The sequence below is a fragment of the Haemorhous mexicanus genome, chromosome 17 (genome assembly GCF_027477595.1).
Source record: "Haemorhous mexicanus isolate bHaeMex1 chromosome 17, bHaeMex1.pri, whole genome shotgun sequence".
Lineage (NCBI taxonomy): Eukaryota > Metazoa > Chordata > Aves > Passeriformes > Fringillidae > Haemorhous > Haemorhous mexicanus.
In genome coordinates, this window is record NC_082357.1 from 15708494 (window position 1) to 15729790 (window position 21297).

General features: G+C 62.8%; 2 protein-coding genes across 4 annotated transcripts in view; one reads left to right on the plus strand and one right to left on the minus strand.

The window, feature by feature from the left end:
- TRAF7 (TNF receptor associated factor 7) overlaps positions 1-6965 on the plus strand; it is a 28161-nt gene extending 21196 nt beyond the window's left edge. For both annotated transcript variants that reach the window (XM_059861423.1, XM_059861422.1), the window contains exons 10-21: positions 2-219; positions 416-489; positions 961-1009; positions 1144-1271; positions 2287-2369; positions 2524-2563; positions 2855-2971; positions 4006-4128; positions 4869-4988; positions 5272-5403; positions 5592-5711; positions 6250-6965. In XM_059861423.1, the coding sequence (XP_059717406.1) occupies positions 2-219; positions 416-489; positions 961-1009; positions 1144-1271; positions 2287-2369; positions 2524-2563; positions 2855-2971; positions 4006-4128; positions 4869-4988; positions 5272-5403; positions 5592-5711; positions 6250-6264 (1219 nt within the window). In that variant the 3' untranslated portion in view covers positions 6265-6965. The remainder of the gene's footprint in view (position 1; positions 220-415; positions 490-960; positions 1010-1143; positions 1272-2286; positions 2370-2523; positions 2564-2854; positions 2972-4005; positions 4129-4868; positions 4989-5271; positions 5404-5591; positions 5712-6249) is intronic.
- Positions 6966-7194: 229 nt separating this feature from the next.
- CASKIN1 (CASK interacting protein 1) lies at positions 7195-21297 on the minus strand. 2 transcript variants are annotated; one of them, XM_059861424.1, is made up of 18 exons: positions 21152-21297; positions 20972-21067; positions 20566-20696; positions 20386-20494; positions 19951-20059; positions 19746-19840; positions 19546-19663; positions 17871-18086; positions 15910-16017; positions 15676-15794; positions 14532-14619; positions 13140-13237; positions 12906-13016; positions 12734-12835; positions 12164-12302; positions 9980-12094; positions 9483-9876; positions 7195-9053 (listed from the first exon to the last, which is right to left on the minus strand). In XM_059861424.1, exons 1-18 carry the CDS (start codon positions 21293-21295, stop codon positions 8957-8959), a joined length of 4389 nt encoding a protein of 1462 aa, XP_059717407.1. In that variant the 5' UTR covers positions 21296-21297; the 3' UTR covers positions 7195-8956. The 2 variants fall into 2 exon arrangements, with proteins under 2 accessions (XP_059717407.1, XP_059717408.1); XM_059861425.1 differs by lacking the exon at positions 17871-18086.

Below are 21297 nucleotides of genomic sequence, written 5' to 3' on the forward strand. Positions count from 1 at the left end.
GGTGTGCATTCATAGGAAACCAGGACACCTACGAGACCCACCTGGAGACGTGCAAGTTCGAGGGGCTGAAGGAGTTCCTGCAGCAGACGGACGATCGCTTCCACGAGATGCAGGTGGCCATGGCCCAGAAGGACCAGGAGATCGCCTTCCTGCGCTCCATGCTGGGCAAGCTCTCTGAGAAAATCGACCAGCTGGAGAAGAACCTGGAGCTGAAGTTTGGTGAGGGTGCACCAACGAGCTCTGTGGTCAGAGCTGCAGGGACGGGGCAGCTCTTTGGGGGTGCATTGCAGGGCTGCTCTCCCTGCTGAGGGCAGCGGTGTGTTCCGAGGTTGGGGGGCAGTGGGTGCCCTCTGCCTGTTCCCTGGGATGGCAGCAGTGGCTCTTCAGTGACTGTGGGCCTGTCCCTCTCTCACAGATGTGCTGGATGAGAACCAGAGCAAGCTGAGCGAGGACCTGATGGAATTCCGCAGGGACGCCTCCATGCTGAACGTGAGGATGGACCCTGGGCCTCTGGAGTTACCTGGCTCTGCCCCTGGCTGGGCTTCTCCTGCAGTGGGGGAGGCTTTGGGGAGAGCCTTCTGCTCCAAAGCCTGGGCCTTTTACAGGGGTATGGTCCCCTCCTCCCTGCCTGCAGAAAGCAGGGAGATGAGCAGATCCAAGCAGTCTGGTGAACTGCAGAGTGAGGACAGTATTTCCTGAGAGGTATTTCTGGGCCTCTCTGAATACTGAGAGTTTAGTGCAGCTCTGAGGTGCTGTCAGGGCCCTGTGCTCTCTGGAGGGATGTGGCAGTCACAGAGTAGAGCAGAGACCTCTGGTCAGAGGATGAGTTGGCCACTCAGGAAGGGCCCTGTGGGAGTCAAGAACACAAGTGGGGTTGGAGCAGTGGAGGGGACAGTCCTAAAGCCAGGGCAGGCTGGCCTGGATGGCTCCACAGCTCACACACCTTGTTGTGTTTTCCAGGATGAGCTCTCCCACATCAATGCTCGGCTCAACATGGGCATCCTTGGATGTGAGTATCCCTGAGGCCTGGGGCTGGGTGTGGGGGGCCCAGGGAGCCCTCCTGGCTGCTCTCATAGCTGTGCAGAGCAGCAGCACTGCTCTCCCTCCCTCCCTCCCTCCCTCACCTGGCTCTCCTTTCTGCAGCCTATGATCCTCAGCAGATCTTCAAGTGCAAGGGGACCTTTGTGGGCCACCAGGGCCCCGTGTGGTGTTTGTGTGTGTACTCCATAGGAGACTTGCTCTTCAGTGGCTCCTCAGACAAAACCATTAAGGTAAGAGCTTCCCTCTTCCACGCACCTTCTGCATTTGCACGTGGAACAGAAGCTGAGTTCATTTGTGGGGTGGGTGGATGTTGCTTCCTAAAGTTTCCTCCAAAGAATCAAATGATTCTTTATGATTACAGTTGGACAAAATTCTCTGCAAGGAAACATTATGTGCTAGTGAAATGGAGAGACAAACAGAGATCTTTGCAAGGCCCTGATTAGAATCTCATTCCTGCAGCTGCTGGTTTTGCTTTATGTGGCATTTAGGGTATTCAGGACTATTTCAGCTTCTGATTTTATGTTCTTTTGTTATAAAAAGTCATCTTAGAACAAAACTTTTGTCCCTGATCCAATGCGTCCTTTTCCTATTTTATGGCATGTTTGTTTTTCTTTGTCCTGTTTTCAGTAACTCAGACTGACAGCACTGCCCCAGTGCAGCCTCAGCAGCCCTTCCCAGTGTCACTCTGGTGGCTGCTGGTGGCTGCTGGCCAGGCTGGGGACCCAGGGGCTGCCACAGCTAACCCTGCCAGGAGCAGGGCTTTGCTTTAGCTTCCTTGGTTGTAGAGCCACGTGGAAGGAAATGGATATTGCTGTACATTAGGGAAGGAAAGCAGATTCCTCCCCTGTCCTGGCTGCTCTGGCCACCACATTCCCACGTTCCTCTTGAGAGAGCCCTGTGTGCTCAGGGGAAAAGCCTCTGCAGTGGCAGAGGAAGCTGTGCTGTGCCACAGCCCTGGGATGGGTGGGAAGTGCTAAAGCAGGAGCCTGAGAGCTGCTCCTTTGTCTCAGAGTGTGGTGTTGGCCTGGGCTGAGGGAGCAGAGCTGGAGCAGCTGCTGGCCTGGGTCTTGTTAGCTTCAGCCTGACCCTCTGCAGTCCTTCCCCTTTGCTAGCCAAGCCTGCAGGCCCAGGGCTGGAGGCAGTGCCCAGGTGACAGGCAGTGCCCAGGTGACAGCCAGCCTGTTTCCCCCTCTGGGTGCTGACATCCTGCCCATGCTCCAGCCTCTGCCTTGTGCTCTCTGCTAGGTGTGGGATACCTGTACCACATACAAGTGCCAAAAGACCCTGGAGGGTCACGATGGAATTGTGCTGGCTCTCTGCATCCAGGGGTGAGTGAGGAGGGGCACCTGTCCCTGGGGAGAGTGGGGACAGCCCTGGGGCCCCTGAGCATGCCCTCACAATTCCCATCCTCTGTCCTGCATGTGCCATGGCGACCCCCGGTGATCCTCTGTCCCTCGGTGACCCCCCTTTGTGTCATTGCAGGAACAAGCTGTACAGTGGCTCAGCTGACTGCACCATCATCGTGAGTACAGGGCACCCACCCCAGCAGGGACTGCCCCTCCTCTTCAGGGGGGTGCTGATGACCATCCTGTGTTGGATCCACCCCTGGGGTGGGCTTGGGGCTTGGAAATCCACCTGCAGGGTGGATTTCCCACTCCCAGCTCCTCCCTGGGAGCAAGGGACTGGTGCTCTGGGCTGAGGCAGAGTGGCCTGCCCAGCCCCTCGTGGGCTCTGCTTTGGTGGGCTTGACAGTGCTGGACTTGATCCTAGAGGGCTTTTCCCACCTAAACCATTCCATGATTCTTGTTTGCAGGTCTGGGATATTCAAAACCTGCAGAAGGTGAACACGATCCGAGCGCACGACAATCCTGTTTGCACTTTGGTCTCCTCACACAACATGCTCTTCAGTGGCTCCCTCAAAGCCATCAAGGTGCAGCTCCAGGGCTCCTCTGGGGCTCCCTGGGGACCAGGGGTACAAACTCTAAGGCAGAAGTGTCCAAAGAGGAAGGAAGTGGCATTTTGACCTGTAGGTGACCTTGTTGCTAAGGTCTCCTGAGCCACAGAGCAGCCAGCACTGCAGAGGCTTAGCCCATGCTCTGTGCTCAAGGGAAAGCTGTTCTCTGGCTGCAGAAGCACTGTATTTCTTCCAGCTCTAAACCTGAGGCTGCAGCTGCAGTATCCTGGCAGTTCCTGAGCGTGTGTGTCCTCAGGCCCCCAACAGACCTGCCCAGACCATTGGGAATTGTGTCTGGGCTCCAGAACTGGCTGGAGATTCAGGCTGTCTGTTTTGCAACCACCTCCAAAGGATCTTGAGTCTGCATTCTCTACCTAAAACATGCAGAAATCAGGAACAGCTTTTCAGGCTGCCCTTTAAAGCCTTGGCTGGATCTCTGTGGTTCTGCTTCCAGCTCCTGGTGAGACAGCTTATGGGCCCGTCCATCTGTAAGAGGACTGTGCTCTTTTCTTTATCTGGGGCCTGGAGTGGTTCAGCTCTGGAGACAGCTCAAAGCTGGAGCAGCCACACAGCACAAGGAGAATCTGGGGCCTTTTGGGTTTGTCATCCCTGGCCACTTCCTGCCAGTGAGCCAGGCAGGCTCAGAGTGGGGGGAGTGAGATCTGCCAGTCCCTGTGTGCCAGGGGTGGGAGTGGAAGTGCAGGGCAGTTCCTTGCTGCAGCTGTGGTTTGGGCTTTGCAGCCCGTGGCTCTGCTAGGGAAGGGTCTCTGCCAGCAATAATGCAGGCTCCAGGCTGGCTCCCTCAGGGAATGTGCTTGCTCAGCAGTTTCTGGGTTTTATCAGCAAGTCAGTGGGATCAGGCAATTCCCATCAGGCAGGAGAGCTGGCCCAAGGATCCCCACAAGAGCTGTGAGAGCCTCGGGCAGGGTGGGCAGGGAGGGTGGGCACTGCTGTGTCCTGCCCAGCCCCACTGAGATTCCTCCCCCTGTGTGTGTCCCTGCTTTCCACAGGTGTGGGATATTGTGGGAACTGAGCTCAAGCTGAAGAAGGAGCTCACGGGTCTCAACCACTGGGTTCGAGCGCTGGTGGCTTCCCAGAACTATCTGTACAGTGGATCTTACCAGACCATCAAGGTGGGACTGAGCACTGGTGACATCCTGAGCCCCCTCTCCCTGCTCCTCTCTGGGCTCTGCACTGGGGCAGCAGCACCAGAGGCAGCTGCTGGGATGTGAGAGCTCTGCTGACACGTGGGGTTTTCCTGTGCTGATTGCATCTCTGCAGGCTGGGCCTCGGGAGCTGCTGGGGAGGCTCACTGGGACAAACTGGGCCTCAGCCATGGCGCCTCGAGGCTGCTGCAGCCTTATCTGCACTGACACTGCTGCTGATAACAGGGCAAGGTCACTGCCTGGCTGCAGCGCTACCATAAATCCGTGTGAGGGTTCCCAGTGCCCTCCCTCCTCTGTACTGGCTCAGGTTCTGATGAATAGGTCACCTCTCAGGGGTGAACTGTCCGGGGGACACAGGAAAATTGGAAGTTGCCCTTCTCAGTGTTAATGAATCTCTGTCGATTTGTCTGCGTTGGGTTTTAGTGCTATCAAGGACTGGGCTGTGTGTGTACATGTGTGCAGTCACACACAAAGGGTGTGAAGTCTCTACACAACCTTTCCAACCTGGATATTTAAAGTTGGGCAGCTAAATAAGATAACAGGGATTTGCTTTTCAGTGCTGAGCATTCCCAGCTGGATAGGTTTGTCCCTAAAGGTGTGATCTGGGCACACGGGGAGTCAGGCTGACTCCGTGCGTGGCAGAATGGCTGCAGGGGATCGCCCCTGGGGAGAAGGGTCTCATCCTTCCTCTGCTCCATCTCTCTCAGATCTGGGACATCCGGAACCTGGAGTGTGTGCACGTGCTGCAGACGTCAGGAGGCAGCGTGTACTCCATCGCCGTGACCAACCACCACATCGTGTGCGGCACCTACGAGAACCTCATCCACGTACGGCATGGGCACAGGGGCCTGGGGAGGGGCACAGGGGCCTGGGGATGGGCACAGGGGCCTGGGGATGGGCACAGGAGAACCTCATCCACGTATGGTGTGGGCACAGGGGTATGGGGATGGGCACCTGGCTCTGCCTGTCCCTCAGTCACAGCACCTGGCTCTGCCCGTCCCCTCGGGCACAGCACCCCCCTGGCACTGTGCGTGGAGGTAGGAACAGGTCTCAGAGGGGAGCTGGGTGGCCTCAGCACAGTGTGGTCCCCAAGCCCAGCTGTCCCCACAGGTGTGGGACATCGAGACCAAGGAGCAGGTGCGCACGCTGACCGGGCACGTGGGGACAGTCTACGCCCTCGCCGTCATCTCCACGCCCGATCAAACCAAAGTCTTCAGCGCGTCCTACGACCGCTCGCTCAGGGTGCGTGTGTGGGGCCGTGTGTGGGGCCAGACCCAGGGTCTGGGACAGTCCAGGGGCCCCGAGGGAAGGGTGGGGGGAACCCCAGGGGCCTCCGTGTGTCACCCGTGTCACCCGTGACACGCAGCATTCCCCCCGTCCCTCGCGGTGCTCCGGGCTGTGCTGGGCTCACGCTCCCCGTGTCCCCACAGGTGTGGAGCATGGACAACATGATCTGCACCCAGACCCTGCTGCGCCACCAGGGCAGTGTCACCGCCCTGGCCGTGTCCCGTGGCCGCCTGTTCTCCGGCGCCGTGGACAGCACTGTAAAGGTGGGTCTGCTCAGGCTTCTCCTGCGTGGCTTGGGCTCGTCCAGTGCTGCACTTAGGGCATTAAATGAGTCAGGAGTCAGTGGCAGGAGGGTGGAGCCAGGTGAGGGTTGAGCTCTGCTCCCAAGGAACAAGTGACCAGACAAGAGGACATAACCTCAAGCTGGGCCGGGTTCAGGTTGGACATCAGGAAGAATTTCTTTATGGAAAGGGCTTCTAAGGAAGGGGCTGTCCAGGGAGGTGGTGGATTCCTCATCCTGGAGGTGTCCAGGAAGTGACTGGATGTGGCAGTCGGTGCTCTGGGCTGGGTGACAAGGTAGGGATCAGTTACAGATTGGATTTGATGATCTTGGAGGTCATTTCCAACCTTAATGATTCAGGGATTCTTTGAAACAAGGGGATGGTTCTCCACGAGCAGGAGGTTTCCCTCCTGACAGTGTTGTGGATGCTGGCAGTGCAGAGGGAAGCTCTGTGGGGGATGAGGAGAAGCCCACAGGGCTGCTCAGGAGTCACTGCCTGCGGTGCCATCATCTGTCCACAGGTCTGGACGTGCTAACGAGAGCGTCACACGAGTCCTGCACACTGAAAGACCAAAAACTCTCCCCTCCATCGGCCTGTGGGTGACCACACCACTGAAACGACTGCTGCAGCTCCTCCTGCACCAACCACTGCCTGCTGCTGCTGCCCCTCGGCCGGCGGCTCTCCGGACAGCTCTGCCCCACGGACACTCCAGGTGTTCCCTCACATTGCCCCAGATGATTGGAAAAGAGGAAGCTGTTCCAGTGCCCTCCTCTGCCTGTGTCTCCCAAGCTGGGGACACCCCCAGGCTGGGGCTGGGGTGACACTGGGCCTCGGGGCTCAGGGCCAGGCGAGCACTTGGCTGGTGCCAGGACTGGACAGATCCGTGTGTCCTGGTGGGGACAGGCTGGGCCCCTGTCCGTGGCAGGACTGAGCTTTAGGCCGTACCCTGGGTGGGCACCCGACCCCTTTCTGTCTCTAGTATTTAATTTTACTGCCAAGGCGCCGGGCCAATCCAGCTGGGAAGAGGTGTTTCCTTGAGTAGCCAGGTACGATTTTTATGCCACAGCTAGTTCTCAAATCAAGTTCCACAAGCCCATTGTTCACCACCCTGTAATAATGGTCTCCACATTAAAGACAAAAAGCCTCCGTTGCATTTTTACTCACATTTTCTACTGTTTTTAAGATTGTAATATAGATTTGATTATTTCTTCATTGACAATAAAAGCAGAAACAGTTGTTCCTGCCCGGTGTGAGTTATTGCAGGGAGCCAGCAGCCAGCACTGGCCCTGTGGGGTGAAAATGGAAGTGCCTGGGCCCTGCACTCCACAGGGGACAGGTCCCAGCCAGGCCCCAGCACCCCACAGAGGCACCCAGGGGTGCCCCCAGACTGTGCAGCACAAACACCCAGCACGCCACGAGGACTCAGGAGGGCTTGGGGACACAAACAGTGGTGGCAGCCCGGCAGGGGTTTTATTTTTTTTATTTTTGTTTAAATATTTGTTGCCAGACTTGGTATAGGAGCAAACGTCTTCACAGCACCACGAGCCATCTACAATTCAGAATAGGAAGAATAAAGACGAGTAGAGGTGAAGTCTAAGCACAGAAGAGCAGGGAGCAGCACCAAGATGCAGAGCTGGACAGATGGGATACGATACAGAGTCCATAACTTAATCATAAAAAATATATATATGTATATATCCATCATGTAGAACTTTATGGATTTTTTTTTTTTAGATACATATTTTTTTTTCTTTTCAACAGATATTTTCAGGCGGGTGTTTTATTTATTTTTTTTAATTATTTTTAAAGTCTTTTTTTTTTTGTGTTTTGTTGGTTTTTTGTTTTTTTCAAAAGAAATTTCAAAGTTGTGCCAAACACATCTGGATCAGCGACCACAACAGGAGAGACGGGGGAGACAGGGCAGGTAGGGAGAGGGAAGGAGGGAGAGAGACCACTCCACGTCTCGAGAGAAAGAAAGAACAGCAACACTTTTGTTTGGAAACCACAAGCAAAAAATGCATTCATCAGGACTCAAGCGACTGAACCAGACTCCAACTCCAGTTTGTACAGGAATATACAGCGGTGCACCCCGCGTGCACACCCACGCACACCCACACGCACCCAGACACAGACCAACAGCAAAAGCAAGAGAAAGAAACCGAACCAAACCCTGAAGACACTCCAAAAGAAATGAAACACCTCCAGCGTAAGAATTAACAAAAACCTCCATAAAACAAGGCACATCCTTTGAGTTCGTAACGGTGGAAAAAGAAAGACGCGACACTGAATCCCAACGGAAAACCCGACCAGAACCGCTCGCACGTACCTTCCACCCAGAGAAAAGGTAAATATTGTGCTACTCTTAGAATGAGTTTGCCACAAGACACACAGCTTAGTATAATCTAATAGTTTTTCTCAAGCTAAAATCCAGTTTTCTCTTGATTTCTTTTAAACTGCTTTATATATAATTGCTAATATTTTTAAATCTTTTAAATATATATTTGTTAAAGTTTATTTCTTTTTTATTATTTTGGGGTTGGGGGAAATCTGCTTTATATCTTTTTTTTATTTTTTTTTCCCCTCCAATAAATTAATACTTTTTTTTTAATAGCTTATCACCGTCCTGTCCCCAGGCGGGGAGGGGCCGGGCAGGGGCACGTCCCGCTGCCCCCAGGGCCACCGCCAGCCTTGCCCGCCCCCGCCAACGCCGACCGAGAAAGAAAACAAAGTTTAAAAATCAAAATTAAAAACGGAGCAAAGAAACCCAAGTGCATTTGCCCGCCCGGCCCCACCACCAGCAAACGCCATCGGTGACACGCGGCTGGCGGAGCCACCGCGCCGGGCAGGGCTTGTGCTACATTCGGGCGGCGGTGACCCGCGGCGCCGCGGCTGGCAGGGTCAGGCGGGAGCCCCCCGGAGCCCCGGCCGCAGCTCGGTCCGGAGCTTTGTGTTGCTTTGTTTCTTCTGTTGGGTTTTATTTCTGTGGGTTTTGTTTTTGTTTTTGTTTTTTTTGCTTCTGCAAAAGGGAGTCCTGCCGGAGCCGGCGCCGAGTCCGTGAGCACAATCCTGAGGTATCTTCTTCTTTGTGCAAACCCCAAGGGACGGGATGTCCGGGAGGGGACGGCTGTACAAAGGGGACGGGGGGAGGGCGGCGGGGCCGGGGGGTCGTGGATCGTTGTGCCCTTGTGCCCACGTAAGCCCTGAGGTTCTCGGGGCCCTGGCGCCCCTCACTCCAGCATGGCATCCAGCTGGTCCGCCAGGTCGTCGAACATGCTGCCGATGTCGTCCAGGATGCTCACGGTGCTCTTCGACTCCACGGCTGAGCTGGGGAGAGACAGAGACGGGTCAGGACAGGGCAGGGAATGTGGACATGGCACAGCCCCCTGGGGCCCATGGCATGGCCCTCCTACCCCTTTGTGCTTGGTGCCCAGCACTGTGTTCCCAGTGCCATGGCACAGTGCTCTGGCTCCATGTCCCCCATGTCCCCACTCCAAGACAGGCCCCAGGGTACCCACACGGCTAGGTCCCCCTGCCCATGCTGCTCCAGCAAGATGTCCTTCAGTGTCACCTCCTCAGGGCGGTTCCAGCCAGGGTCCCACTGGTGCTCCACCAGTGTCCCCCAGCACCATCCCACTCCACCGTGGTGTCACAGCCTGACCCCTGTGCATGCTCCTTATGGCCTCCTGTGCTCAGTGGCACCCAGTGGCTTCACACCATCCCGGGGGCCCACCACCCACCCCTGCGCCCCCTTACTCTGCCGCCTGACTGTCCTCCTGCTTGATCTTCTCCTCCACCGCCTGCAGCGCGGCGGCCAGGGACGCGCTCGTCTCCTCCAGCTTCTGCTGCGCCAGCTCGGGGCCGCCGCTGTCCACGGACGGGCTGGCGATGGTGGAGCGGGGTGGCTTCACCGGCACCTGCTGGGGCTGCGCGCCGGGCGACAGGGGCTTGGCAGGGCTGGAGCAGAGCGAGGGCGGGGTGCTGGAGGGCTTGGCCGCGGGGCTCAGCTGCCGGGCTGGCGACGGGGCTGGCGTGGAGCTGGCGCTCACTGACTGGATGGCGGCGTGGGGCTTAGGGGGCTTGGGCGCCGTGGGGGGCGGCGTGGGCTTGGGGGACACCGGGGGCGGCGTGCCATGGACCCGCTTCACCTCTGCGGAGAGAAGGGAGAGGGGCAGGAGGGTTGCGGGGCCAGCTGGGACCCCCGGTGTCCACCCTGTGGAGCGCCCGTCCCAGGGGGCTGGCGGGGCACCTACCTGGGCTGCCGGGGCTTGGGATGGGCACCTTTTTGGGGACGGGCACTGGCGGCCCGGGCATCTTCTGAGGCGGCTGCGTCAGCACAGGCTTGGGGGACACTGGTGGCTTGAAGGGCTTCTTGGGCTCGGCAGGCGGCGGGACGAAGTCGGGGCGGTCGGGGCGGGCGGTGGGCGGCGGGGTGGGCGGCGGTTCAGCCCCACTCAGCTCCGAGGCCGGCCGCCGCTTCACGGTGCCGGTGCCGTTCTGGTACACGGCGAGCGTGGCCGGCTCCAGCGCCGGCTCCTTGTCCTTGGCTTTGGGCCGGCGCTTGACGGTGTCGGACTCGGTGAGGACGAAGCGGACGCCGTCCTGCTGGCTCTGCCTGGCCCGGATCCGCCGCTTGAGCGTGGCGCTGGCCTCCACCTTGGCCAGGTCCCCGTGGCGGTGGGCCGGGGACAGCCCCTCGCCCGTCTCCCCGCGGGTCGGCCCCAGGGGCCGCGGCCGCTGCTTGATGGTGAGGGTGCCATCCTCGGCGAAGGGGATGCCGTCGGGGGAGCCGCCGCGTTCCACCCGCAGCCGCTCGCCGGGGCCGTCGGCAGCCGCCTCCGACCGCAGGCTGTCGGCGCGCTCGCGGCGGGCGGCTGCCACCAGCCCGGTGACGGGGCCGCTGATGGTCCGGCGCCGGTTCACCACCTCCCCGTCCAGCCCGATGGCCTCCTTATGCTTGACGGTGGCCAGGACGGTGGCCACGCGGGCGCGGTCGGGGCTGCCCGGGGGTGGCCCGGGCTGTAGGTAGTAGCCCTCGGGCGCCTTGGCCGGCGCCGGCCCCGGCCCGGCTGCCACGTGTGGCTTCTGCAGCGCCAGGGCGCGGGCCCCGCCGCCGATGGAGGACATCTCCAGCATGGCCGCGATGCTGCGCACGCTGCCGGCGCTGCCCGTGTCCACGCTGCCGCCCAGGTCGCTCGCCCGCCGCTGCTCCCGGCGGCCCTCGCCCTCGGCACTTGGGGCTCCGACGGGCGCCTCGCCCTCACCCTCCTTGGGGAAGTCCTCGGCCATGCCGGCGCTGGAGATGGCAGAGCTGGAGCGCTTGGGAGGGGGCGGCGGGGGTCCCTTCTTCTTGGGGCGGACGGCGAAGGACTGGCTGCGGTTGACGTTCTTGTCGCCGCCGGCGGGTGCCCGCACCGAGTGGCTGCGGCCCACGCGGCGCTGGACGGTGGCGTAGGGCCCCGCGTCCGGCACCAGCAGCTCGTCCCGCTCCTGCTCGCTGTCGGAGGCGGCGTAGCGGTTCAGGCTGTGCGCCCGCTTCTTCGGCCTGCCCGGCTCCTCCTCGCCCTCGCCCGCCGGCGGCAGGCACAGCACGGGCACCGAAACGGGCAGGACGGGCACCCCCGGTGGTGCCGCCTCGCCCTCGGCGGGCTGCGGCAGGACGTAGGCGAAGCCGCGGTGCGTGGGCGACTGGGGCAGGGAGCGGGGCGATGCCGGGCGCTCGCCGGGCGGCAGCAGCTGCGGGGTGGGCTTCACCTTGGCGGTGGCGTGAGGGGCCGCCGGGCCTTGCGGGGACGAGGGTCGTGCCTTGCCGGGGGTCTGCGGCGGCGTCAGCTGCCCGGCGGAGGCGGGGAAGGGCTGCCGGGGCTTGCCGGGCACCGGGGGCACGCTGGCGCGCTTCACGGGGTGGCCATGCCGGGGCGGGCGGCTCTCCTTGGGCGGCGCAGGGGGGCTCTCCCCGGCCCCCTCTGCCAGGTACTCCTGGCTTTTGGAGATGGCAGCAGCGGGGGGGCCCCGCGGGCTGTCCCCCAGCAGCTCCTGAGAACTGCTCATCACCCGGGCGCGGCCGCCCAGCCCCGGCGGCGAGCGGTAACCGGGGGCCGCGGGGTTCGCCGCCTTCTCGGAGGGCTCCTCGGGGCCTTCGCCCGTTATGGCCACCTGCAGCTCGCTGCTGAGCTCGCTGTCCTGGAAGGTGGTCATCTTGGGCGACTGGCACTCGGGCGGCTCCGGCGGGGGGGACTCGATGGCCAGCACCTCTGGGCTCGGCCCCGACGCCTTCCTCTTCAGCGTGCCCGGCTCGTACTTGCCTAGCTCAGCACGCTGCAGCTCCGCCAGCTTCTTCACCGCCAGCATCAGCTTCTTCTGGTGGCCTGGGGGCGGCACATGCCATCAGTGCACTGCCAAGGGCAGTGCAGGCAGCGCCGCGTGCGGGGCCTTACCCAGCTTGGTGATGCCGATCTCCTGCAGGTCCTCCCAGGTGATGTCGGTGATGAAGTCGATGTTCTCATAGCCGTTCTCCACCAGCACCTTGTAGTACTGGGACAGGCCGATCATGGAGAGCCACAGCGCCAGGTTGGCCTGGGGTGGGTGTGGGCACAGCTCAGCACCAGCTGGCAGCCAGGGTCTGGCCCTGCCACCCCAGGCACACACGGCACACAGGGATCCCATCTTGCTGGGGGATTGCAGCCCCAGGGGACTCTCCCTGTGCTGTCCCTGTGCCCCACAATCATCCTGGACTATTGCCAGCCCTATTCCCATGGGAAGCCTCTCACTGTGCTCAGACACTGGGGCAGGAGGGGTGTCACAGTGCCACATCCACAGGGATGACAGCTGGCAGCAGCCTGATGGTCCCTGGGGAGCTAGCGGGGTGGGGGGTGGACATGAGCAGCTCTGGGACCATGGAGCCAGCTCCCACCCTTGTCCAGTACCACCCCTCCCTGGAAGAGAGGAGGGGACTCGTTGCCACCATGGGTGTGGCTTCTGTCCCCCTGGCCCTGCAGAGCCCTCACCGGTTTGTACTCGGGCAGCCACTCGGGGATGCTGAGGTTGTTGATCTCGGAGGCAATCTTCTTCCTGTGCCCCGGCTTGGTGACCCCGATGGCCGTGAGGTCCTGGGGCAGAGAGGGGGGTCAGTGCTGCCCTGCTCCAGCCGTGCCTCCCTCCCACCGCCCCCGGCCCCACCTCCGGCGTCATCCGGCTGATGGTGGTGATGTCGTAGCCGGCGTTGATGAAGTTGGGAGCGTAGAGCTGCAGCTGGAACTTGCAGAGCCACTGGTACACGGCCTCCGAGCTCTGGGGTGAGAGGGGACAGATGGATGGGGGCAGCTCCGGGGATGGGGACCCACCACTCCTGCCCATGTCCCCCAAGCTGTCCCCACCACATGCTCCCCACGGCACCCAGTGCTGCCCGCTCACCTTCCCCTCTGATGGAGGCTCCATTTTCTTCAGCTGGGGCTCGGCGGGGGGCTGGGGGGCGTAGGGGGAGCTGGCCACGCTCTGCGACCGTGACGAACCTGCCGGAGGGGCAGCGGTCAGCGCGGCCGGGGCTGCACGCCCCGGGCTCCGGCCAAGTGGAAGGGAGAGCCGAGCCCTGCCCTGGGCGGGGTGTCACGGCCACAGCCCCAGGTTGGCAGGGCCGAGGGAGGCACGGGAGAGCACACAGGGCACCCACCCCAGCACAGCAGCCCGGAGCACCCACGGTGCCCCGGACAGGGTGCTGCTCCTCGGGGAGGGGCAGGCGAGCTGCTGCACCCAGCACGGCCCCAAGCAGTGGGACCCAGCCAGACCTGTCCTACAGAGCGAGTGTCCCTGGAGCCCAGGCAGCAGCCAGAGGGATTTCTCTGCCCAAAACCCTCTGGCCCCACTCCTCTGGCCTTGCCACCCACCAGGCAGGATCGCAGGAGCTGTTCATCCCTTGGGCTCCCTAACGGGCATCCCTTGGTGCCCTCCCTGCAGGGTAAGGAGGGCTGCCCTGAAATTTTTCCCTCATGTTTCTGATCAGGATGGACAAGAGAAGCCCCTTCCCCCCCACCAGCAACTGCATCTTCTCTGTGTGTGTGTGTGTGTGTGTGTGTGTGTGTGTGTGTGTGTGTGCATCCTCCCTGTGTGTGCATCCTTCGGGCATCTGCATCCCTCTCGCGTGGGCATCCTGCTCACATGTGCATCCCTCTGCCGTGTGCATCTCCCTCACGTCTGCATCCCACTTGCGTCTGCATCGCTCCAGCATCTTTTCCCCTCTCCCTAGCAACGTCTGCACCCCCCTCCCCGCGTGCCCACCCCCCTCCACGTGTGCGCCCCCTCCCCTGAGCGCATCCCCCTCCCCAGCTCTCTCTGCCCGCAGCCTCCTCCCTCCCCACAGCCCGGGCAGCTCTGGGCATCCCCCCACGCCCACCCCCACGTGTGCCTCTCCCGTCTGTCCCCCCGATTCCCAGGCACGTGCCACTCCCGTGGCGTGGGCACCCCGGTGGCGTGGCCATGCTCCCCGCAGCCCCCCGGACGGCGGTGGCGGGGGGGGGGGACCCCACTCGGGCTCCAGCAGGGCTGACGGGGGGCCAGGGAAGGGAAGGGGCCGGGGAGCAGCGGTGCCCCCCCTGCCCGCCCCACGCCGCCCCCCGCCCCCCACGGGCCCCCACTAACCGAGGCAGGAGAAGGCCTGGCAGCAGCCGAAAGGCGAGAGAGTCATTTTTTACCCACACGTTTTTCTTCTGGCGACGGGTGCCGTGGCAATAAAAAAAAAGACAAATCCCTGGATCCACGGCACGGCCAGGGCTCCTCCTGCTCCGGCAGCCGGGCGGCCGCAGCACGCACCTGCGGGGATGTCCTGCGCCTTGGCCGGCCCATCGCCCACGGCAGACTCTTGCGCAGAAGCCTTCTGGGAAAGGACCGTTGCCAGCAGCTGAAAAACACCCCGGCAAGGGGGGAGAGCAGGCAGGAGTGAGGCGGGCGGAGGGGGCCGGCGGGCCGGGGGGTGCGTGTCGCGGGTGTCGCCGGTGTCACGGGTGTCGCGGGTACCGTGGGTGCTGCGGGTGCTGCGGGTGCTGCCAGCTCGGGCGAGGGTGGGCAGGGAGGGTTGCAGCAGATTTCGGCGGCAGCGGGGAGAGCGGGAGCCGCGGGAGCAGCAGATGGTGCTTTGCCGGCAGCAGGAGCCCACGGCACTGCCGCACCCCAAAGCCAGCCTGGCACATGCCCAGCCCAGGCTGCCGGCACGGGCTGGGGGGTCCCCTGTGCCCACAGGACGGAGCCCCCCTGGCTGGCAGCATGCTGTGGCTCAGGGGCACAGGGTGGGCAGGGCAGGCAGGGTGCTGGGGACGTGGGCTGGCGGGTGCTGGGGTCGGTGGGCTGGCAGGTGCCACCGCCAGGGAATGGGCAGTGCAGGGCTGTTGTGCCAGTGGTGGCAGGGCAGTGTGCAGCGCGGTGTGCGGTGCTGGTGGCAGCAGTGCACTGGTGACAGTGTGCCATGTTGGTGGCAGCAGTGCACTGGTGACAGTGTGCCATGTTGGTGGCAGCAGTGCGTGGTGCTGGTTGCAGTGTGCCGTAGCAGTAGCAGCAGTGCACTGGTGACAGTGTGCCATACCAGTAGCAGCAGTGCACTGGTGACAGTGTGCCATGTTGGTGGCAGCATGCCAGGCTGGTGGCAGCAGTGTGTGCAGGGCAGGGCAGTGCAGAGCACAGTGCAGCGGCCCCTGCGAGTGGCAGCAGAGACATGGCACAGCAGCCCCAATGGACCTGTGGAATGTTTTGCAGGGGCTGAGCCCAGGCCTGGGTAGCACTCAGGGGCCAGGTGGAGGGGACACACTGTGGCCGCTGTCGGTGACAGCATAGCTGGTGGCACACAGGGTATCGATGACACTGCACAGCACCCGGCCAAGCACCAGCTGGGTGCAGCAGGCAGCAAACGCTGCAGGACTGCAGCCAGCAGCAGCTGGCACGGCCGTCTCGGGGCTCTCCTTACCTTGACGCCTTCGGAGCCGGCGTGCAGGGCGTGCGCCCCGCTGCCCGCGCTCTGCCCGCTCCCCGAGCTGCGCGCCGAGGCCACGCTGCCCGTGCTGCCCAGGCTGCTGCGGTCACCACCTGCACACAGAGGAGAGGCTGTCAGGGCTCCGAGCCCCGCTCTTAGGGGACACCACGGCGTGGCCGTGCCCCACGGAGCCCCCGCCACGTGCTCCGTGTCCCAGCGGTGCCGTACCTGCGAAGGGTTTCCGCAGCACCCAGATCTCCTCGGCGGGGGCTGCCGTGGCCGATCCGCCCTGCGACGGGGACAGGTGGGACGGGCTCATGTCGGCCCCGCGGGACCCTTGGTGGCAGAGCAGAGAGAGCCACCGTCAGGCGCGGGGCACTGCGCTCGGGCTCGCACGGCTGTGGCACGGGGGAGGTGACCTCGGCCCCGGGACTGGCGCTGCTGCACGTGGGAACAGCCCCAGAGGGAAGGTGTGGAACCCTGGCTGTGTCCGTGCCCAGGGATGCCAGAGCCATCCTAGGGCCCTGTCCCACTCCAAGCTGGCAGGGGTGACAGTGACCAGCTCTGGGCCCTGTTGTGCACAGCATCCCCTCCTCGCTGCCAGCCAGGGACAGACCATGCTGGGGTGTTCCAGTGCCCTGGCTGAGCCTGGACAAGGGACAGGGACTGTGTCATTCCTTCACAGGGCAGGATGGGGACATTACCCAATGCAGGGAGCAAAGGGAGCTGGGCAAACTCAAGCAGTGGGGACCAGAGTTCCCACCCCACTGTCCCCTGTCCCAGGCAGTGCTGGCCATGTCCCTGCAGCTGTCTGCACCCATCTGCAGGGACACTGGGGGTTGTGCAGGGCCAGGCACCAGGTGCTGAAACCCTGGTGACATACAGGGGACACAGCAGTGCATGAGAGGACCTGGCCCTCCTCTGGGGCACACCTTGAGGGTCACCCCAAGGCACGGCTCCTCACCAGCTCACTGTGCTGGCCACCTCTGCCAGGTCCCACTTGCACCAGGGACACCCAGCTCCGAGTACAGGGGGAAAACAGCATCCAGTGAGATGGACAACATCCCTACAAGGCCAGTGCTGCCATGGCCCCACCGCGGCTCCGCCACTGTCCTGCCAGCCACGGGGCACTGCCACCCTGCCACCAGCCATGGGGTGTTACCACCTCACTGCCAGCCATGGGGTACTGCCACCCCGCCACCAGCTGTGGGACATTGTCACCCCACTGCCAACCAGGCCGGTTCTGTTCATGGAGCTGCTCACTCCAACAGCACCAACCGTAGCAGGGGACAGGTGGTACAAGGTGATAAAGTCACTGAAGGAGCACAGCAGGGGACAAACAGCCTCACCAAATCAGGCTGGGACATCCCTGAGCTGCACATGCCATGGTCACACCAAGAGGAGCCTGGGCTTGTGCAGCTCCATGCGACCCCACCAGGAGAGAAAGCCCCAGGGAAATGAAGTGCTCCCTTGTCCCCAGTGCCAGCAGGGCCACCCAGTGCCCCCCAACACAACCTCCTTAGCCGCTGCCACCGGGGCATGAGCAAAGACCCCTGGCCCCAGCCATCGAGGAGAGCACCCCTGCAACCCCTGCTCCTGACACACAGCCCTGCAGCATCCGTCACCTGCCTGTGTCCTGGGGATGGTCCCCAGGGCTCAGCTGGGCTCTGCCTGCTCTGAGCCAGCCCTGACAGCATCCCCTGGGAAAGCCCCTGGAGCCGCAGCCCCTTCCAGCTCTGTGTGCACAGCCAGGACCTGGTCAGAGCTGGGCCCTGCAGGGAGGCTGTGGCCAGCAGAGGGTCCCTGAGCCCGTGGCACAGAGCTGTGGCACTGTGCTGCCAGCCCTGCCCCCCACAGGGCCATGAGTGTTTTAGGGGTGCCCACGCACCCGGACAGGAGCGCAGGGGGCACGGGGACACCGGGGTGGGGAGGGTGGCTGTGCCTTGGGCACACGGTGTGCCAGCAGCACTGGAGCGGGTGCGGGAGGAGCGGTGGCACACGTGTGCCACCCGAGTGCCCCCGCTGCCCCACCACACGCATGCACGCGCATGCACACGCTGCATGCACACACACACGCCCTGCAGCCCCCGGTGAGGGGGAGAGGCCGAGCAGAGAGAAAGGACTCGACACACGCTTTAAAGGGAAAGAAAGGAAAATCCATGGAGAGCACAAAGCGAGCGGTGAACTACCTTGTCCGTAACGCGGCTCGTCGGCACTGCTAGGGGAGAGCCTGTGATAGCCAAAGGAACTGAAAAGAGTCTGATGGGAATGTGGTGGTGGAGGTGGAGGTGGAGGCAGGGAATGGAACGGATGGGACGAGGCGTCACCGTTTAGCACAGCAGCCCCGTAAGCCGGGAGCGGGATCTTTTGGAAGTGTTGGGGGATTGTTACAGTCTCCCATGAACCTGATAATAAAACATAACAAGAGACAAAATGAAAAGAATCAAAATAATAGAGACACGCTCAGTGCCACCAAAAAAGGAAAAAAAAAAGAAAGGAAAGAAAATAAAAGAAAGGGGGAAAAGGCAGCAAATCAAAATGCGACCAGAGGGACGTGGAGAAGCCAGAACTGAGACCCAGGCGATGCGGAGCGGAGCCGAGGAGCAGCAGCGGGAGCTCAGCACAGGCACAGCCCAGCACAGGGCACGGACACACCCCACGGATCCGGCACCGACCCTGGGACAGCCCCAGGCTCAGCTCACGGGCTCTCACAGCCAGGCTGCGGGTCCTGCTCCCTGCAGGGCCATCCCAGGACAGCTGCAGGCAGGGCCGGGCCGGGGCCGCAGCACCGGCACCCAGTGTCCAGGGGTGAGCCGTGACACAGAGCCTGCACCACGCACTGCTGCCACCCGTGGGGTGGCTACAGAACTCCACAGCCTGGCTAGCACTGCTGTGGGCCAGCTGCAGCCCAGGAGCCACAGAGCTCAGCCCAGGAGCCACGAAGCACAGCCCAGGACACATGGATGGCATCTCTGGTACTGGCACATGACCCATACCTGGAGGGTGGCTCTGCCCCTGCCTGTCCAGCACCAGGGGCCTCCAGGGACACTGCAGGTTGCCAGGCAGCCACCTGTGCTGCCAGGCTCCTGAAACATTGTTCATGTGCCACTATTCCCTGCCCATGTCCCCGTGGTGTGGCTGCCCCCAGGATCCAGTCCCAGGGCTGGGGTGAGATGGTTGATGTGGGGCCTTTCAATGCTGCCTGCAGAGGCACCAGCCCCATTGGGACTCTCCTGGCCGAGGGCACAGCCCAGGGACATCCCAAGGGGCTGCACACGCCCCCAGGAGCCTAAAGGGATGACAATGGGAATTGGGACGGACCAGGCAGCCACAGGGCAAGGGAGCAGGGGCCGATCCCTGAGATGGCCCCTGACTGGAGAGATGGCCTCTGTGTGGCAGCATCAGCTCCCTTGCACCGGTGCCCAGCCTCAGCACAGACCCTGAGCACCAGCTCCTGCCACCCCACTGCTGTGCCTGTCCCCCCAAAGCACAGTGACACCCCTGGTCTCCTCATGCACCAACCTCCCAGCACCTCAAATGCCTCTCCCCAGCCAAGGGCAGCCAGGGCTGACCCTCGAGCACCCCAGGGCTGCCAGCACCAACCCCCAAGACGCCGACCCCACAAACACAACGGGAACACGGACCCTGCACACTGGATGGGAGCACCAGCCCCACAGGCACCATGAGGACACTGACCCCACACACTTTTAGGCACGGTCCCCATGCACACGGCGGGGACACTGACCCCACATGCATGAGGGGCATCACCCCGCTTTGTCTTCACCACTGCAGCCCCCCACAGCCCGCTCCCCACCAAGCCAGGATGGGCTCCCCGGGGCTGGGGGTCAAGGGGGGGTTATTTGCCTGTTCGTTTGCTTATGGCCTCGACGAGGCTGGAGGGGAAGTAGCCCACGCGGTCGTTGCCGGTGCGGTTGTCGTGGATGCAGCCCTTCCAGCGCCCGTCGGCGTGCTGCTCCAGCACCTGCGGGAGGCGCCGGGTCAGGGGCCGGGCCGGGGGCCGGCACTGCCACCGGGCTGTCCCCGGCCCCCCCGGCCGCACTCACGGTGATAACGTCCCCGGCTTTCACGTTGAGGCTGGTCAGGTCGTAGTTGTTGCAGTAGTCCTTGACGGCCCGGACCTGCAGAGCTGCAGAGGCGTCTGCGGGACAGAACGGGAGCGTCACCGGCCGCTCACCCCACGGGGGTTGGCACCCCCAGCCCGGCGTCCCTCGTGCCAGCGTGGCCACTCTGTGCCCTCCAACCCCCTACCCCGCAGCATCTGCTTGATCTCCTTGCTGGCCTGGCTGGTGGTGAACTGGTTGACGATGTCCAGAGCCGTCTGGTTGTAGGTGTTCCTGACGTGGGCGTTGATCCCGCTCTGCAATGGCACCGAGAGGGATTGGGAGGAGGCTGGTCCCCATCCTGCCACCCCTGGGACTCCCTAGGCCACCAGCAGACCAGCAGCTGGAGGACAAAGCTCTCAGACCTTCTCGTGTACCCCCCTCATGACCCTCACCCCTCGGTGTGCTCCCCCCAGGACCCTCAGAGCCTTGGTGCGTCCCCTCCAGGACCCTCAGCTCTGTTCCCAGGGAGAGCTGCACAAGCTGCTCTGAGCCCCCAGCTGTGGGGTCACCCCCTTCCCACAGCCCCTGGCTGGGTTGGGGGTGCCTGGGGGCATCTGGGGGTGCTGAGGGGGGCCCTTACATCCAGCAGCAGCCGCACCACATCCGTTTTGCCGCAGAGCGCGGCCTCGTGCAGCGCCGTGCCCGCCTTGGTCTGCCGGTTGATGTCGATGCCAGCCTGCAGCAGGAGCCTGCAGGGGGACAGCGGGGTCAGCGGGGCACGGGGGGCGCCGCTCCTGTCCCCCCTGCCCACGGCACGCACCGGATGATGTCGATGTGGCCGTTCTTGGCGGCGAGGTGCAGGGGGCTGGTGCCGTTGGGGTCGGTGGTGTCCCCCGGTTTGGGCTCCAGCAGGGCCGCGCACATGTTGCTGTTCAGGAGCAGTTGGACCACCTGGCTCAGCAAACACAGACGGAGCAGGGCTGCAAGGGCGGCTCGGCCGCCCCCCAGGGCTGCGGTCCCCGGCCCCCGCCTCCCCCCTGCCAGCAGCCGGAGCTCCCCTGCGGTGGTGGCAATGCACAGCCCCAGCACCGGCCACCCCTGTGCCCCTCCAGCTGCTCCAGCACCCCCGGGATCTCACAGTGCCCCGTCCCCCCACCAGGGACCTCGCAGTGCCCCTGTCCCCTCCCAGTCCTCCTCTGGGGACACCCAGCCCTGCGAGAACTTACCCCGACCCGGCCGAACTCGCATGCCAGGTCCAGGGGCGTCTTCCCCGAGTTGTCCATGATGCAGGGGTTGGACTGGTGCTGCAGGAGCATCTCCGACTGGGGACAAGCAAGACCCCGACCCGGTGAGGGCAGGGGTAGAGGGGTGGCACCACCCCCTGCCAGCCCCGTGCCTCTCCATACCACGTCGTAGTGCCCGTGCTGTGCTGCCAGGTGCAGGGGGATCTGGCCCTCGTCCGACGGGATGTTCACAGAGGAGCCTGCCTTCAGCACCATTTTCATGGGCTCCTTCTTGCCCTGCCAGGCTGCGTAGTGCAGGGGCCGCATGC